Source organism: Mesocricetus auratus, unplaced genomic scaffold (assembly GCF_017639785.1).
Source record: "Mesocricetus auratus isolate SY011 unplaced genomic scaffold, BCM_Maur_2.0 Super-Scaffold_100010, whole genome shotgun sequence".
In the NCBI taxonomy this organism is placed as follows: domain Eukaryota; kingdom Metazoa; phylum Chordata; class Mammalia; order Rodentia; family Cricetidae; genus Mesocricetus; species Mesocricetus auratus.
Genome location: NW_024429194.1, coordinates 42,494,726 through 42,514,396, shown reverse-complemented (window position 1 = coordinate 42,514,396; position 19,671 = coordinate 42,494,726). Strand labels below are relative to the sequence as shown.

The 19,671-nt window shown below is 42.4% G+C and overlaps 1 protein-coding gene across 1 annotated transcript in view; it reads left to right on the top strand.

The window, feature by feature from the left end:
- Positions 1-16,049, top strand: part of Pth2r (parathyroid hormone 2 receptor) — a 74,016-nt gene extending 57,967 nt beyond the window's left edge. Inside the window, exons 10-13 of the mRNA XM_040753443.1 lie at positions 11-105; positions 10,356-10,494; positions 12,354-12,395; positions 14,938-16,049. Of these exons, the coding sequence (XP_040609377.1) occupies positions 11-105; positions 10,356-10,494; positions 12,354-12,395; positions 14,938-15,330 (669 nt within the window). The 3' untranslated portion in view covers positions 15,331-16,049. The remainder of the gene's footprint in view (positions 1-10; positions 106-10,355; positions 10,495-12,353; positions 12,396-14,937) is intronic.
- The last annotated feature ends 3,622 nt before the right edge of the window (positions 16,050-19,671 follow it).

Genomic DNA, 19,671 nt, shown 5'->3' with positions numbered 1-19,671 from the left:
TGTCTTTCAGCTGAATTTTATTCTGTTCCTGAATACAGTTAGAGTTCTTGCTACCAAAATCTGGGAGACCAATGCTGTTGGGCATGACATGAGAAAGCAGTACAGGTAATACAGAGCACCTCCATCAGAGGAAATATTTTGTTTGTTGTTTATTATAAACACCAGGTAGTCTGAAGTGTCTCCAGGGGATTGCTCTATGAATGTGTGTTTTTGTTTCATTCACTTATACTATTTGTTGGAAGAAAGTATCTATAGTTAAGATACTTTATATTATTGTGTCTGGATTCTCTATGTATTTTGTCTGTTCTTAGCAGGCTAATTTTCTATAAATTGTGAATTCACACAAAATCTTTTGGTGATTATTTTAAAAATATGTCCTTATGAAAATAATCAAGTAGGTGTATTTATTGTATTGCATCCAAACCTTTGGTGAATTGATACCTATCAAATACAAATTTTAACAACTTTTCAAACACACTGATGGGAGGAATTCCTTTTTTTTGTAATGTGTACTCTTCCCACTAGCTTCCTGGGTTCTGCAGCTGTCTCAGTCCCCAAATAACACACGAAACACTATTTTAATTATGAAGCTGTTGGCCGTTTGCTTGGTTTCTTATTGGCTGGCTCTGACTTAATTATTAACGCATAAGTGCTAATCTGAGTATTTACATGTGGTCTTCTCTTACCAGAGAAAGGGTCTGGACCTCTTACTCCTCTGGTGTCCTACATCATGACTGACTGTGCCTCTGTTTCCCAGAATCCTCCTAGACTCCTAGTCCCACCTATCTTGCTTCCCTATTGACCAACAGTGCTTTATTTAATCAACCAATAAGACAACATATACACAGAAGTACTTCCCCCATCAGTCTTTCATGAAGAAAAGGACAAATTGAGTGTCTATAATCACTATGAATCCATTTCAAGGTAGGGTCCATTCTTTTCAGCAGTCATTTTTGTAATTCTGAGTAATAATGGCCTCTATCCAATTGAATTAACACATATAATAATCAGGTAGTAGACTAGATTTTATATCCATTATAGGGGTAACAGTACAGAAATGAACAAATCATGTTCGGCTTTTGGTTTTATTTCATGAATTTTCTCCAAATTCTTTGCTGATTCCTTCCCCTCTAAAGTGCAGTTAGCTTTTTTCTGTCTAGCAGCAAAGACTGAAGCAATGACTGGGATTCTCTTAGGATGCAGAGTGTGAACAAACCTGCAGCTTTCAACTCCAACTATGTTCCTCAAGTTGCAGTGGTAGTGTTGTGATATACATAGTTTTCTCATGTTGTAGTCCATCAGTGAAGACATAAACCAAGAATTATGGCACTGTGGTGGGTATAAATAACCTTTCATTCTTCTTCATAAAATGAAAAGGTGTGATGTTATTTGTAAATTGTGCATATTTTTGGTTCTGAATGTAGGATGCTTTTTGTATTTTCAGTTTAGTGCTCTGTTTCAGAAACCCCAGATTACCAAGCCTTACTCCTGAAGAAGACTTGGCAAGATGAAATTTGTATTCTTGTCCTAGTGTTAGTTAGTCCTAACTTCAGAGTATACTACTTAAATGTGTATGTCTTTGTCAGTGTTTTATTGCTGTGAAGAAACATTGTGACCACGGTAACTCTTAAAAAGGAAAACACTAGGGATGGCTTACTGTTCAGGGGTTTAGCCAATTTTTTGTTGTGGTGAGAAGCATGATGTCATGCAGGCAGATAAGATACTGGAGATAGCTGAGAGTTCTCTATCTGGATTCATAGGCAGAAGAAAGACATTGTGAATCACTGGGCCTTGCTTGAGCTTCTGAAACTCAAAACCCACTTTCCAGTGACATACTTCCTCTAACAAGGCCACAACTACTCCAACAAGGCCACACTCCCTAAGAGTCTATGGGGGCTATTTTTATTAAAACCACTTATATTCTGCTCCCTGGCCCCCATAGGCTTGTAGTCATATAATTCAAAAAAGTTCAACTTACAAAGTCTCCACAGTCTTTAACAGTCTCAACCATGTTTAAAAAGTCCAAAGTCTCTTTAGAGACTCATGGCAATCTCGTAAATGTTAGACCTTGTAAAATCTAAATGAAAAAGCAGATCACATACTTCCAACATATAATGGCACAGGGTGTACATTAACATTTGTAGAGAGAAGCCTTTTCCTTGCCAGCTGCTTTGGTTTTTCCCCACCAGCAGTCTGGGCTCTGCCGCATTGTAGTCCCCAAATAACACACAAGATGCTGTATTAATTATGAAGCTGTTGGCTTTGCTTGTTTCTTACTGGCTAGCTCTGACTTAAGTATTTACCCTATAATTTTTAATCTAAGTATTTCTCTTACCGGAGAAAAGTTCTGAACTTCTTACCCCTATGGCAACTACATCTTGACTCCCTATGTTTCTCCTACCCAGAGTCCTCCTTGACTCCTAGTCCCACCTATCTTGCTTCCCTATTGGCCAACAGTGCTTTATTGACATATACACAGGACTTCCCCATCAACCATTCCAAAAGGGAAGAAAGGAAGCATAGTGAGGAAATACTGGACCAAAGCAAGACTGAAAACCAGCTCGACAAACACCAAACTCTGAATCTCTACCTCTGATGTCAAAATGCCCTTCAGATCTCAAACTCCTTTGAGTTTTGTTGACTGCAACACACTTCTTTTTTTTTTGGCCGGTTCCAGTGCCTGTTATCAGGTCTCCTTGGCAGGTATCCCACAGCTCTGGCATCTCTAACATGTTGAGATGTCCATGGTAATCATATTTACATCTTCATTCAATGGCAGAACCCTTCTAGGAGTAGAAGTGGTGTTACTTATATTGATGAATTATATTGAGTGGATTTGTCCTGGAACAAGACTAATTTATGTAACAGAACCAGAGAGGTTAAGTGGGGACTGGATGGGTGCACATCCACAGGATCAGGGAGGACATCAAGAGGCAGAGTAGGAGCTGGGCTGTTGTCTTCATTATGAGATTGTTTGAAACACCAAATTTCAGAGGCTTTTCTGGGTCATCTCTCATGTTTCACAGCAGTCTCTGAGTGGATGTGGGGTTATTCACAACTTGGCATCTGCAACTTAAAGCAATTTTCTATGCAGTGTCTGGCTAATCTTTCAAGAACCCCAAAATTCCATTGTGAGCACATACTTCCTAGTTCCAGACACCTTTAGTGGGCTGAATGGCCCAGGAGAAGCAACCTCTCTGGACTAACTGGAGTCTTGGTGAAGGAGATCTCATTGGGGCCTCCAGAAATGTTGCTGGAATCTTTCTAGTATAAGCACTGTGATGCCAATGAAAGTGAAAGAAAGCCAGGACACCTCCTGAAAGTCGTTGATCCCAGGTCCAGTTGGCATTCATATTTTATGCTCTAAAACCACGAGGTAGGGTGAGAAAGCAAGTAAGATTTTATAGTAACATATGTGGCAGTCAGCAGGTTGTTAAGGGAGACAACCCAGTTTCATCTATTCCTTCAGGTCATTCTGTTCCAGGTAGCAAGTGAAGTTATGCTTGGAAAACAAGCAGTTTACACAGGTGCTTTAAGTAAGTCACTAAATAAACCAATATCCAGTAATTGATCTTTTATGCCTTATTCTAATTTACTTTAACAATCAAGATAAGTTGACAGAACTTGGAAAATACAACATGTGAAAGGATTCAAGGAAGGGAACACTTAAATGTTTCCTCTAACTGAACTTGTCATTCAGTATGATGTTAAATACATCATTATAATTTTTGCTTAACAAATATATTTAATGTTTAGGATAAAAGCAACATAGTATGGCAGCAAAGCAGATAGATTTAAACATGAATAGTCACTTAAGGTATAATTTTGAATGGGTATTTTCCTTCTTTGAACTTCTATCCTCAGCTGGAAATGAATAATATACTTTCTCTTACAAGAAATGAGGCCACTCCAGAATGTTTCAGTAGCATGTTACAAGATAGCTAACAGTTACATTTGCTACATTAACCTCTTCTAAGGAAGGAGAGAGGAAGAAAGGCAGAGAGAGAAAGTGACTGAGGTCTTATAAAATCTTTTTCTTTAAGTGAGGAAAGTACATGCAGAAATGTATAAATACATAAAACTGTATTTGTTATCAAAACCATGTATGTCTGGAATTGTAAAGTTGTTAAATGGCAGAATGTATTGGCAACTTCTGTGCATTTGATTTAAGTACCAACTTCCTTCCTGTATACTATAAGGTTTATATACAAGCAGAGTGGACAATTAAAGAGGAGAAACCTGCAAAATAACAGCAGCAACAACAACTCTAGTTGCAAATAAATAAATAAATTTAGAATAAAAATAAAACAAAATAAAAATCTATTTGCATAGACATGAGAGAAAGCTTCATATAAGTCCAGGAGGGACCAAGAAAGGATTAAGATAAACAGGGTCTCTGAGCCTGTCCTCTTTAGTTTTAGCTAAACATGCTTTGCCAAAGAATACTAGAGGTATCTTCTATACAAATTTATCTGGAGAACGATGTGGAATATGTAATGTGAGAGCTGGGCATCTATTTTCTAAATTGGACACCATGTTCCTAAACCACTTGACTCCTTTGCTTTTCTCTTGTATCCAAAACCATCACCATACTCCCAGCAAGCCAGAAGACCCATGTCGGCTGCTACATTCCCAGATCATCTCTCCTTTGCATTTCTCTGGTACCTGGAACCATCACTATACTCCCAGCTAGCCAGAAGACCCATATCAGTTGCTACATGCCCAGATCATCTCATCAGACAGATGTATCTACATTGAAGGCTAAGCCCTAAAACCATACTGTGTGTGTGTTAGACCATATGAACACTAATAAGCACTAGTGCACAGAATTGCTAGTGCCTAACCTGCTATGAATAGACCTAATGACCTATGTGCATATTTGCTAGTCATATGCTCTGCAGGATAAATTCTAAAGGAGGATGTAATCATAGCTAATATATAAACATGAACACAGTTCCAACATTTTATTTAATTCTATAATTAACGAGTGAGGTGATGAAACCTTTTACTAGGTTCAAAAGAGGATATATAGTTAGGAAATGCATGCTGGAATGAGTTTATAAATGGATGCAAACTGCAAAACTTGTTAATGCTTACAGGGCTACAGTCAAAGGCATCTATAATCTGCTGGTACAATTTGTTTCAGTGGCCAGGAATGACTGCATTACTGTGGTAGACAGATTTCTATGATGACCCCTGGGACCTCTAGTCTTTAGTATCCTATATGTGCCATGTTCAGTACATGCTCTGTCATCTAGACCTTGAATGTGGGCAAGATCCATGACTGTGTTGCTCTGTCCTTGATTAGGTCGCATTATATGACAAAGAAAGAGGGCTAGTCAGTATTGTGATATGTTAAGAGTTCATCCTGGAAGCCTGGGAGAGCCTGAGGTTTGGACATATAGGTTTGGTCACATAGGTAGTCTGTAGGATTCAAGTGACTAGGGGCTGAGAGCCAGAAGACAACCCTACAAATGCAGTGGAGGTCTTTAGAAATCTGAATGAGTTTATTAGAGAACCCTGGTTCCACTTGTGAATCCAGTCCTAGCTGAAACCTTGAGTTCAGCTTTGAGAGACTCTAGTATAACACCCAATTGTGTTGGTCTGTATGTCTAGTACTGCATAGCAACAGAGGGAATGAGTGTCATTTAAGGCAGGGACTTTGTGGTACTTTATTATAAAGTAAACCAAAGATGAATTCAACTACTGTTTTTATAGATGATCCCTTATCCTTACAGAACCATACAATAGCTTAGTCATAGACAAGAAGAGGGAATTCAAGGGACAGAGCTAATAGGGTATCAAATGGATTTCATTGCCTGATGTAATTTTTCTCTAGTCTGCATTAAACTGACTGGTGACAAAACTTCTGCATTTTTGACCATTTTATAATCTATTACACTGATTTAATTTTTTGTTTGAACCTAGATTTTGGTTCCTAGCTACAAAAGTAGGATCAATCAAAGTTAGCCTGATTTTGAGAGGATTCTCCAGGGGATTTACACTGCATCTTGAAAACAATGTATTTTTTTTCAGAGAGATGTTAGACAAGAGTTTTAAGGCTGTGCAAGTTCAGTTAATGAGATTTCTTGATCTAACTAGACCATATTAAATTCCCTAGGTGTTCACAGTATCCTTTCTAGACTTACAGGCACAGGAACTTGGGCTTACTATTCAGCACTGAGATTGAAGACAAGTACAGGCAGGTTCTGAGAGCTGAGAGTGTTAGTCAGGTCCAAGAGATCCACTGTTTACTAGCAATGCTCTCCTGAATGGAATGGACTAACATGGGATTCTAAGACTGAAGGAACTGTAGGCAGGCAAGGCAAGCGAGAATTCAGCCCAGCAGATGAAAAGCCCACAGTCTGTGGGGGAAGTTGTGAGCGAGGGGCAGGTCACTAAATAACACCAGGAAAACAGATGGTTTGGACAGTACTGAGACACCACAGGCAATGAGGACGGTGGATGGTCCTAGACATTTCTAGACAACTCCATGTGAACCTGTGGGCACTCCAGAAAGCAGGGTATGCTGGACATTGTGTTGGAGGGAATGGTGATTGCCAAGAAAGTTTTGAAATACTAGAGCCTTGATGGCATTGTGAGCCCTGCCCTCTTATTCCTGAGACCTGATACATGAACCAACATTCCGTAGGTAGCAAACATCAAGCCTAGATTCTGAATATAGTTCTCATCAGTCTTAAACTAGTGAGAACTTGGCTCACCTATGCAGCTTGATCCCAAGAAGAAAAATCATTAAATAATGCAATTAGAGAAGACACTGGCAAGGATGGAAGGCAAAATTGTTCAAGATTCTTGGGTGTAGATGATTCACAAAGGGGGAAATTTGAGAAATGAGTAAGAAATAGGCCATGTTTGGCAATTTATTGGATCAAGAGTGCAAATAAAACAAAAGTAACCCCCCAAATCTGCAAAATGACACAGTTGGTGGCCTGATGTTGGATGAATTGCTACAAACTCAATGGCTTAACGCAGCACACTTTCCATTTCATGCTCTGTAGGTTAAGGATCTGTGTGCTCCTCCTCTGCTCAGCTTTCACCAGGCTGGAAATGAAATGCCAGTCAGGGCAGTGGCATCATGGGAGAATTAGACTGGGGAGAATATGTCTGAGTGTGTGTGACTACTGTAGATTTGGGTGTTGGTCAGCTGATGTCTAGATGCTACTCTTTCTTGCCACATGAGACTTTCAGGAGAACAGCTCCCAACACAGCAGGCAGCTTGTCTCACTGCAGAAGGCCAGGAAGACGGCAGTTAGAATCTTAGGTAACACTGTCACAACTGCCATCCTCGCTTTAGTCAACTAGAGGAAATCCCCCAACCATATTCACAGCTGACAAGGGTATAAGGATACCAAGAGGCAGGATCAGTGAGAACCTTTTTAGATTAAGTCTGTCTGTACTGAACAGGGTTCTCTCAGGGCAGAATCAATAGGCCTGCCAAGATGTATGCAGGTGTGCACATGCAGGTAGCCTAATGGGTGGACAGGCAGTTACAGGTAAGTGGATATGTGAGACAGCACTTGGTGAACTGGTTCATGTGAGTCTGGAGGCCCACGGCAGGCCTTCAGTAAGTCACAGTCTTCACAACCAAGGAAACAAATGGTGTAACCCTCAGCTCAAGAGGGTACCCAATAACTCAACTGCCTATAGGCAGGTGCACATCTCAGCTCCAAAGGCAGAGGAGCCTGGAGGGCTGGAGGCAGGAGAGCTATGTTCCTGTCACAGAAGAGGAAAAGCGTGTAGACCTTCCCTGTGCCTTCTGGTTCTGTCATAACTGTCTGCTCCCTTGGTGCAGCCTCCTGCCCCTCACTCAGTTTCGCCTGTAGCCTCCTGCCCCTCACTCACTTTCTTGTTCACGGGTCTGAGTCCTCACTTGCCTTGCCTACAGTTTCTTCAGGTTTAGAATTCACATTCGTACATTTCATTCAAGCCAGCATTGCGGATAAGCAGCAGGTCTGTTGGACCTGACCGGTGCTCCAAACTCTCAGACCCCCTCTACTTGTCCTTCTTATGAATATTAACTAGTGAGTCCCAGGTGCTCGGGGGTGCCTGCCCACCCCAAGGGCAGACCTTTCATATTGAATCCAGCCACTCATGTACCCGTGTCCTTTGAAAGCACCTTAACAGACACATCAAAATAATGCTTTACCAGTCATCTATGCCATCCTTAGGCAAACTGGCACCTAAAATTAAATATTAACACTGTCACATTGGAAAAAACCAGGATTGCTTCAAATATACAAGATCATTAGGATGAGGCCAGAGCAGGGCAGGGATGGCTTATTCCTTTAATTGAATCATTCCAGAGGCAGATGCAGAGGCAGAGGCAGAGGCAGGGGCAGGGGCAGAGGCAGGGGCAGGTGCAGGGGCAGGTGCAGGGGCAGGGGCAGGGGCAGAGGAGGACAGATCCCTGTGAGTTCAAGGCCAGCCTGTTCTACATAGTGAATTCCAGACCAGCCAAGTCTATGAAGTGAGACCCTTTCTCAAAAACAAAGCAAAGCAAAACAAAAAACAAAAAAGCAAGCAAAACCCCCAAAAAACAAAACAAAAATTCAACCATCCAATCAAACAACCAGACAAAACACAAGAGGGAGGGAGGGAGACAGATACAGAGAGAGAGAGAGAGAGAGAGAGAGAGAGAGAGAGAGAGAGAGAGAGAGAGAGAGAGAGAGAATTAAACAGAATCACAGGTAGTTAGAATATTTCACAGAACATTCAGAATAAGAGGAAGAGCTGAAGTGTCATTCAGTTGTTGATTTTTTTTTCGAGACAGGGTTTCTCTGTATTGTTTTGGAGGCTGTCCTGGAACTTGCTCTGTAGACCAGGCTGACCTTGAACTCACAGAGGTCTGCCTGCCTCTGCCTCCCTAGTGCTGGGATTAAAGGCATGCACTACTAACGCCTGGGGAGTTGTTGATTTTTTTAAAGACTTAATTAAAATTAAAAATTTCATATATATATGTATATGTGTATATATATTATGTTTGTCATTCTCCCCTTCCTCTCCTTCCACTCCATCTCAAATTCATAGCCTTTCCTTAATTATTATTGTTATTGATTATCATGACTATCTCTTAATTTTTATTGTATATAAACAAACAATATATAAACACAACCTGCTGAATCAGTTTACTGTTGCTTATGTGTGTAAGATTTTAGGACTGACAACTTGGTATTGGGTAACCAGTCAGAGGGCTCATCCTGTGGAAGACTGGTTCTTTCTCTCTCTCAGCAGCCAGGAATTTCCTGTAGCTCTTCATTCAGGGGTGGGGCCCCAAGGGATTTCCCCCATCCATGTTGGGATGTCCACTGGTGCTGGAATTGTTCAGGTCTTCCTTAGGCAGTCATACTGAGATTTCATGTGTGTAGCTTCCCTGTCTTACACAGAAAGCACAATCTTGCAGCAGACTTCCTGGTCAGTTCTTACATTTTTCTGCCCTCTCTTCTCTGACGTTCCCTGAAACTCAGGTTAAGATGGAGGAGAGGTTTTGTTAAGTCTCAAACACACAAGTTAAAGATGACTTAGGGCAGAAACGAAGGTCATTTAACAATGTCTTATCATTAAGAAGAACAGACTAATGACCTAGGGGACACTGATGAAGGGACGTGGGCACCAGCCACCTGACTTCCTATAGAGGGACAAGAAGCAGCTCTGGGGAGATGGCTCAGTGGGGAGAACACCTGTTCTGCAAGCACGGGGAGCCAAGTTTGAATCCCCAGCACTCTGTAGCAGCTGGGAATGCTGGCACATGCCTGTAACCACAGCATTAGGAGGTAGACACAGACAAATCCTGAGAGCTCACTGGCCAGCCAGCTTTGCTAAATTTAATGGTGAGCTTCAGGTTCAGTGAGAGGCTCTGTCTCAAAAAAAAAAAGTAGAGAGAAAGACACCAATGTCCTGTTCAAGTTTCTGCATGCTAGGACTGGGCCTGAACCTAGGTATCTATGTGTGTACATTTCATAGAACACACACACACACACACACACACACACACACACACACACAAACACACACACACGAATACCACAAACACACACAGAGTACAACCACACATAGTACAACCACACACGAATACCCCACACACATACCTATACCACAAATACACATATACCACAAATACAGATCACACACACACCACACACACACACACACACACACACACACACACACACACACACACACCAATCCAAACAAAACACTCACAAACAGCAAAGTCAAGGAAAGAGAATGAAGGCACACCAGCACTGAGGAAATCTCTCACTCATTTCTGCAATAAGCTGCTTCCCCAAAGGCGCCTAAGGTAGGTTAATAGAAAACCTTGTGTTTTTTTTTCCCAGGAAACTGGCTAAGTCGACACTGGTCCTGGTGCTGGTGTTTGGCGTGCATTACATCGTATTTATCTGCCAGCCGCACTCCTTCTCCGGGCTCTGGTGGGAGATCCGTATGCACTGTGAGCTCTTCTTCAACTCCTTCCAGGTGACCAGCAGTGCCCGAGGCTTGCTGCTTGCGATCTATTAGCTTTTGTTAGTTCCCTCAACTGCTTTCTCTGGCCTCTGCTCTGGTTCGCCGGACCTGTGTTCTGAGGGTCCACCTCTTATTGTGCTCCCTCCTAGGGGTCAGGTTGATCGCAGACCCCATAGGGAGGCAGTATGGGGCTGCTTGGCATAGGACAAGCCTCGATAGCAAGACTACAAGGCACATTGTTGGAGAACACACCACCGCTGTAGGGCAGAGTCCCCCCCAATTCCCCAAGACCCCCCCCACTTTTTTCCTGTGTGTGTGAAAAGTAAATGAAATTAAAAGAAGACGAACGCAGGGAGAAGGGAGACAGGAAAGGAAGGGAAAAATAAGGGAAGAGGCTGCCCCCGTCTGCTTCATCCCAGTGTGAAGAGGACGACTGCAGCCTCTCAAGTAGACCGGCCTTCACTGTGCCTGCTCTCTTCACCTCCAACTTGTGATGTATGAGAGAGCTTGAGACAGATATGAGTGACCACAGCCTGAGAACACGGATGGAAGTTGCACTCTTGGAAGTGGTTATATGCATGCTTCCTAGTTACAGAATGAAAGGGAGCCATAAGTCAGTGTGTTCATCAGATATGTTAGAGGGGTCATCATGTAGGTGAGTCATGACAAAGACACAAAGTCTCCACTATGGATTTCAGATGGAACCTGAGAGTGTCCTTAGCTCTTGGTTTGGGGGAGCCAGTGGTTTGTTAAATCAATACATTCTAGAGGTTTTTACCTGATGGTCATAATGATGTAGGTCTGGTACAAGCTGGGCAATGAGTGTGACTCTTAAGGGAACTGAAGACAGCCCAAGGTGATCTGGGCTCTTAACCAGCAACACACCAACTCTCCATAGCTACAAAGTTCTATAAGGCTGTACAGTCTGTAGCCTGTTCAGGGAACTTCAGTTCCCAGCAGTCTGAACAATTGAAAGATTTTATAGTTTGGCAGTATTACTTACTTGTCAAGGATATCTACAGGTTTCCTGTTGTACTCAGTATCATGTTCAAGTGTCATTTTCTGCCACAACAGCCCTGCATGGCCTGGAGCCGGTGAACACTACCTAATCTCACACAGAACTCATGGGACCTGGCTGTTGCTTCACCAGTGTGCCTGGGATGGGGGTAGGGACAGAAGTGAGCTTGGTAGTGTCACACTCTGCTCTCTTTTCCTGACCCCCATACTATATCCATCCAGTTGACCATCTTTTTTTTGTCACTCTGATGAGCTTAAATGTCACCCCACAGAGGGCTTTGGCTGAGTTTCCCATCCAATACACCCACCCTATTGTTTCCTGTAACCCTGACTTTACCCGTAAGCCCCTCTTTCCCTGCGTTTCTCGTGTGCCTATTGTCATATACTTATCCATGTCTCCCTTTCAGAACTGTTTTGTTTATATCTTACCCCTGTTATGATGAATCATTCTTAGCACAGTGTTTAAGCTCAATAGATACTTCAGAGTGAAGAAAAGGTCCTTTGTGTTTGTACCATGTAATATTTTATGTTGGTAGCTGCTAGCATTTTAGGCATAGGAACATATTTTACCAAGCAGGGGATAGCATAAATGAAACCGCGTAATAGGAATCGGTTCTTTGTTCACCTCTGAGTATTCACTAAGTTGTTTGGTTTGGCTGAAAGCAAGGGAAGACCACCAACAAATGTAATATAAACAAACATTAGGGGAAACATTAGGGTAAAATAATTTGTGTAATTTTCTGAAGATATCATAAAACATCAGCTTTTCAGTTGGTGAATTTTGATACAAGATATTTTCCTGCTATGGGCTTCATGAATTGCCAAGGGGCTCATGGCCTCTTTTTTCTCTACAGGGTTTCTTTGTGTCTATTGTCTACTGTTACTGCAATGGAGAGGTAGGTCTGAAGACACCAGGGGCTTCTGAAGATAAGCTCCAAATTAATACTTGTTTTAATCCATTTTGTGCCTTTATGACAGAACACAAGAAACTTATAAAGGGTAGAGGTCTGTTTCTCACAGATCCAAAGTGGGGCTGTCCATGTCACATTATCCGGTGATGGAAGGCAGAAACAAGGGAGCCCACACCTCTAAGAGACTGACCTCACAACTCTGAGCTCTTAGAGGAAGACTCTTAAGCTAGTTAATTCTAAGTCAATTCTGGTGAATACTACAACTTTTGGTCCAAGTCAAGTTCTACAAAAAGCCAGCTACTCTCCTTAGGATGAATCTAAATGAAAATAAATTCAACTAAAACAGGTAAGTTTTTTTTTTATGGCAAGCTGAAGATAGGGCCATCTCAGTCGGTTCTGAAGTTGCCAGAAAGAAGTAACCGCAGGTTGTGTGATCATGTGAACGATCACATGACTCTGGAGCTCTAGGCTTGTCCTGCTGTAGAGTGCTGCCTCCTTTTTCCTCTCAAGTCTTCAGCTTGCTCCACGTCCCAGAAGGACAAGGACACTCGTCACTCAGAGGCTTCTTTCTGTGTGACGTTGGTCTCTATTTATCAATGCACCATCCTGAGTTGCTGCTGGGTTGTTTTTTAGCTTAATTTGCAGCAGGGCTAAGTGCATCAGTGTTTGTTTTCCCCTCCTCCTCAGATGAGTGTATTGCTTCAGGTGAGACCAACTTGCAAGCTTTTTTCTTCCCTGGTGCTCCCAGGAAAGTGTCAGTAGAAAGGACACTTTGGTAGCGGGCACAGAGGCCAGCCCCTGTCTAGTCACACTGCAGCTGCAGTGCCTGCTTTTGTCTCCCTACCATTTCCTTATTTTCCTCCCTCCTGTTGGCTCTTGCAGGTTGACAGTGTCTGGCAGTTTTGTGGCAAGCAGAGTACCTTCCTTGGCTTTCCTCTGCCTGGGGAGGTGTCAGGCATCAGACTTTAAAGAGCCGAGAACAGTTATTTAGTAGCCTCTGAGAGTGCGGGGGGGGGGGAGGCTTTTCAAATGGAGAATTATTTGGGAGCTTGGTGTTTGGGAGCTTAGAGTCAGAAGCAGAAAAAGTACATAGCTAAACAGGTCGCCGTTAGCTGGCTATGCCAACCAGGTTAAGGCTCCACCCTCCCACAGGCACAGGGCAGCAGAAGCCCCAGCCTCTTAATGGACCTTTGGGTCTTAGAGAGGAGTTCTGCATGTCAGCCCAGTTGTGGGTCCTTTGTGTCAAAGCATTTGAAGAAAGGAGCTAGGGGGACTTTTGTCAGGTACTCTGGCTGGCTAGAATGAATAGCAGAACTTCCCTGCAGCTGTAAGTTTTCTCAGACAAAGGCTTTCAGGAGGGCTGAGCTTATCCCTGGGGTGTGTGAGATTTCCGTGCAGGGTTTAGACTTGCTACAAGAAGAGTCCTGTGTCCCCCACGGCCACTGTTCATCTCTTATTTCTCCTCCAACCCAGAATTCTCTTTCTTCCCTTTGATAAGGCAGTTGTTTGATTGAGTGTCACTTTGGTCTTGTTTAAATACTAAAAAAACATTGATTGGGAAAGTCTTTTTGAGATGTACTGAAGGCACAAATCGTAGAGTCCCTTAACACAGAGGGACCTCAGACAGTGCTTATTATTGTAGGCATTTCGGATGGATCTGGAGTCACAGAATACTGAGTGTTACACAGCTCAGATGGAAAGGTATCCTGGAGCTTGGGACCCAAGGACTACCATAGGCCGCAGTAAGCATAGCAGCTTATAACCCTGCCTCAGGGAAAGGCTTCTCCAGTGTATCTGCTCTGCTTGGGCAGGACACTCCGGCAGGAGAAGGTTTCCTGGGCGAAGTTGCTACAGTTCAGCTCTGCTCCCAAGGTTTCCCCGGCAAAAGTGTTACAGCCCTGCTTGCTCTGCTCTGCCCAGGGTTGCCTCTCCTCTGCTGCTGCAGCAAAAGAAGATCTTTACCCAAAGCTCATCGGAGGGGTTTATTCGGAGGGAAGAATCCAGGAGAGTGGCTGTCCTTTGCCAAAGTAGCAGAAACAGTCACAAGCTGAACAGACAGAGGGTTTATATAGGGGCTTCCAGGGTGGGGGTTGGTCAGATTTTAATGCTGAGTTCACATTGGCTAGAACTCATGCTCGAGGACTGGTTAGTTTTCTGCACAGGGTTAGGGTCAGATTTGGCTCTGGTTTCAGGGCCAAAGTGTGTTTCTTTCTCTGGTCCTTTTTAGCCTTTTGACTCCAATTTTAGGGCCAGGGTGTATTTCTTTCACTGACTCTTGATTCCAGGGACAAAGTGTGTTTCTTTGGCACTGGTTTCAGGGTCAGAGTACATTTCTTTGGTTCTGGTTGCAGGGCCAAAGTGTGTTTCTTTGGCTCTGCTCAGGGTGTTTTTCTTTGACTGGTCCCTTTTCCCTACAATTATGATTATCACCAAGATCTAAGCAACATTCGTCATCACATGGGAATGGGGGGTCCTGGGGCTCCTTTATGGTTTCTGATACACAGCGTGTTTCTTATGCTGCATGTAGGTGCAGGCTGAGATGAAGAAGATGTGGACTCGGTGGAATCTGTCCATCGACTGGAAAAAGACGCCACCTTGTGGCAGTCACAGGTACGGCTCGGTGCTCACCACGGTCACTCACAGCACCACCAGCCAGTCACAAATGGGGGCAAGCACGCGCCTGGTGCTCATCTCCAGCAAACCCATCAAAAATGCCAGCAGACAGATCGACAGTCATGTGACTCTGCCTGGCTATGTCTGGAGTAGTTCTGATCAGGACTGCCAGCCACACTCCACCGCTGAGGAAACCAAAGAGGGACATGGGAGGCAGGAAGATGATACCCCAGCGGGGGAGTCTTCCAGACCAATGGCATTTACCCTAGACTCAGAAGGACACAAGGGACAAACAGAGCGTATCTGAGTCACCATTTGCGGCTCCAGTGGATTGGCGGATCTGGACTGGAATTCTGGAATAAGGCATTGCTTAAACATTTTCAGTTTTCACCAGTTGGCTACTATAAACATTCATGCATAAAAGGGTATTATTGAAGTAGTTTATGAACTTTTATTGGCATTACTCCTTAATACTTTCTCTGTGGTTATTACTATTTTGCTTTTTTTTTGGACAGAAAAGGTTTCAAACGCTTGACTCTACTTTTCTCTCATCAACATCACCCTGAATATGATAAGATCATCTAGTTCTCATCATTTTCCTTTAAAGCAATTACTGATCTTTATCCTTCTCATTTTAATGAACTTCCATTATTGCATTCATTTTGTCTACGTACTGGAGCAATCGATGGATGTGCACTGGAAGGCAAATTCTTAGACACATTGGAAAATCAGCTGACTGGACATTAATAAAGTGATACATTTATGACAGTTATGATTGATTCTAGTAGCAAAGAAAGTCACTCTGTTTTTCCTTTGAATGTCCCCTGTGTGATGAGTCAAAATCTTCTCTGGCTCTTCTGTTTTGTAAACCATGACAAGTCAATGACCTTGTGTTGGAAAGCTGATTCTGTGCAGACTCATTTGTACGGATGCTAACCCATGCTGCACCTTGTATTTGTCTTAGTTCTGTTGTTTGCTTTGTTACAGATGGTATGTGGGATAAATTAAAAGTTTGTTTTAAAGACACTTGTTTGGTCTTTAAGAGAATTTCCTTTCATCATTGCACGTTATCCTTGAGAAGCGACCAAACTGTTCTTTCCCCAAGTCGGCAGCTCCCAGCACATATCTCCCATGCTTCGGAAAATTTGAAAATTCAATGTGTTTCAGTTATGAAAACATTTGTTGAGTGCATACTTCAGAGCAGGTGTTCTGCTGGGGTTTTTACAAGTATTGACTCACTGCTAATTTTGGAGTAGGTTTTTACCATTGTCACTGTTTTTTACAATGACTCACAAAGTGAATCGACTTACCCCAAGTCTTTGAGTGAGTGTGGTTTCAGATGTAATCCACTGACTCCAAGTCTCATGAACTTACAAGCATTAACACACACACACACACACACACACACACACACACACACACACCATTAACCAATGAAATAATTTAGTGAATTCCTTTTGGGTAGAGAATATATCTCAGTGTCTGACTCTCCTAAAGTTTCTCCTCATGCAGGAGAAAAATCTATGTAAAAAGCATCAGACTGCTGTCTTTTTAGCTAAAATAACACAGCTGAGGCTGCTATTTCTCCATCTATTGAATGACAAAACACAGTGGTGTTATTATGACTTAGGTGCCCCACACTTACAAGTCTCCTTTATTTCCTTCCCTGAGTGTTAGCTTGGAGTCATTTCCTTTGTGTTCAGCTTATGAAGATGCCACTGTGCTTATATAACCCACCCAACTCAATTCTACACTGCTGCCTACCTGAGCTGCCCATCTGTGAGGAGTGAACCATCATGAGCTGAGTCACAGACTAAGTTCAGTTCTATGCCTAAATTTATGCAGACTTTTACAACTTAGCTTCTTTTATAATTCAATTGATCCATTTCAAAAATGAAAAAAACTTTTATAATTCAGTCAGTCCATTTCAAAATGTAGAAATTATCAGTCTACTTCACAGAGATGTTACGACAGAAAAGAAAAAGCACATCATTTAAAATACTTTGAGGCATAAATATTCTTTTTTAGGTTCCTTTTTAAATTTATATTTTAGAAACAATCTTATTTTACATATCAATTCCCCCATTCCCTCACCCTCCCATCCACTCACGCCCCCCATCCACTCCCAATCCCCAAGGATAGTGAGGCCTTCCACGGGGGATCATCAAAGTCTGTCACATCATTTGGGAGAGGGCCTAGGCCCTCTTCTGTGTATCTGAGCTTCAATAGTATCCCTCCATAGTGAATGGGCTACCAAAGTCCATTTGTGCACTAGGGATAAGCACTGGCTTCACTGTTAGAGGCCCCATAGACTTCCCAGGCCTCCCAGCTGGCATCCATATTCAGAGGGCTTGGTTCGGTCCAATACTGGTTCCCCTTACGACTAGAGTCTCTGTGCTCTCACTACATTAGGTCAGCTGTTTCTGTGGGTCTTTTCAGCATGGGTCTTGGCTCCTTTGCTCATCCTTCCTCCCTCTCTAAAACTGGGTTCTAGGAGTATGGCCCAGTGCTTAGCTGTAAGTGTCTGCTTCTGCTTCTATCTGGCTAAAGGCTCTAGGGTGACATTTAAGGTAGTCATCAATCTCATTATAGGGGAAGGGCATCAAAGCAACCTCTCCACTACTGCTTAGATTCTTAGTTGGGGTCATCCTTGTAGATCTCTGAACATTTCCCTAGTGCCAGATTTCTCTTTAAACCTATAATGGCTCCCTCTATTAATGTATCTCTTTTCTTGCCCTCCTCTATTCCTCCCCTGTCTCTGTCTTCCTAATACCTCTTGTTCTCTTCCCCCCTCCTCTTCTCCCCTTCTCTTTTTCCTGCCTCCCTCCCCTCTTCCCCATGCTCCCAATTTGCTCAGGGATTCTTGTCCCTTTTCTCTTCTTTGGGGAGCCATGTGTTTCTCTCTTAGAGTCCTCCTTGTTTCCTAGTTTCTCTGATGGTGTGGCTTGTAGGCTGGTAGTCCTTTACTCTGTGTCTAATATCCATATATGAATGAGTACATACCATGCTCATCTTCCTGTGACTGGGTTACCTCACTTAGGATGGTTTCTTCCAGCTCCATCCATTTGCCTTTGAATTTCAAGTTTACATTGTTTTATTTTCCGCTGAGTAATAATACTCCATTGTGTAAATGTACCTACCACATTTTCTCTACCTATTTTTAGCTGAGGGACATCTAGATTGATTCCAGGTTCTGGCTATTGCAAACAATGCTGCTATGAACACAGTTGAGCATAGTCCTTGTTGTATGAATGTGAATTCTTTGGGTATATACCCAAGAGTGGAATTGCTGGATCTTGGGGTAGACTGATTGCTATTTTCCTGAGAAACCGCCATATTAAGGAATATTAGGCTAAACAAGGTAGGCATGTCATAAGATATTTTATTAGGAAGAAGTCACTTACATGAGAGGTCGAGACCCGACTGGAACCCCAAGAGAGAGCCAGTGGTCTCTTGCACAGCCCTTTATTTCCCATGTCCGTATACACCTGTAGCCACCCCCAAAGTGGGCATGGTCACTGGCACAGGTATCTAAGTTTTCTCCCTACACCTCTATACTGATTTCCAAAGTGGTCATACAAGTTTGCACTCCCACCAACAATAGAGGAGGCATAAATGTTCCATATAAGTTCTTGGTTTGGGTCATTCTTATGATTATTTTAAGTTATATTTTTTTAATCTTCCCTCTTATAAATTGCCTTAGTGGTCACTCTAACAATAAGAGATTTTTAGAATAGTTGTATTTTGAGTACTTGGAAAATAGTGACTTTCTAGCCTGCTCCAAATCCTAAGGCTAGACCACAGCAAAAAGTTCTCTTCAGATATTGATGCTGGGGAAACTGGATATCCATGTGTAAAAGAAAAATGTTCTGTTATTTATTTCTTATCTTGTAATACAACTCACTCAAAATGGATCAAATACCCTATTGTAAGGTCTAAAACCCGAACCTGGTAAAACGAAAGACAAGGGAGGCATCTCAGGAACTAAACATAGGCCAGGACTTTCTGGAAGGAATCTAACAGCTCAAGACTTGATAAATTCAATTGCGTGGAATTAGAAATCTTTTCTACACTCACCGAAACAGCAGAGTGAAGAGACAGGCTAGAGGATGTGAGAAAATATTTACACACAGTATCTGATAGGAGGTTACTAGGTGAAATACAAATGCCAAAAAAACCTTAAACATCTTTATCCACTAGAGAAATTAAAATTTAAGCTGCTTTTCAAGTTTATTTAACTCCAATCATAAGGGCTATTATCAAGAAAACAAATGGCTGCAAATGCTGGGTAGAATGCTCCTGGGGATGTAAACTGCAGAGATCGATGTAGTAGTTCCTCAAACATCAGAAAATACAACTACCATTTCACTCAGTGATATCATTTCTGGATGTATGTCTAAAGGTATCTAAATCAGCAAATTACAGAGATACTTTCAGACCCGTGTTTATTGCTGTCTATTTACAATAGCCAAGATGTGGAACCAGTCCATATGTCCAGCAACAGATGAAAGGATAAAGAAATCTGGTAAAGATACACAATAGAATCTTTTTTTTTTAGACGTAAAGAAGAACAAAATTAAGTAATTTGTAGGGACATGAATGGAAGAAGACCTCATGACAGATAATCCAGTATCAGAAAGACAAATGT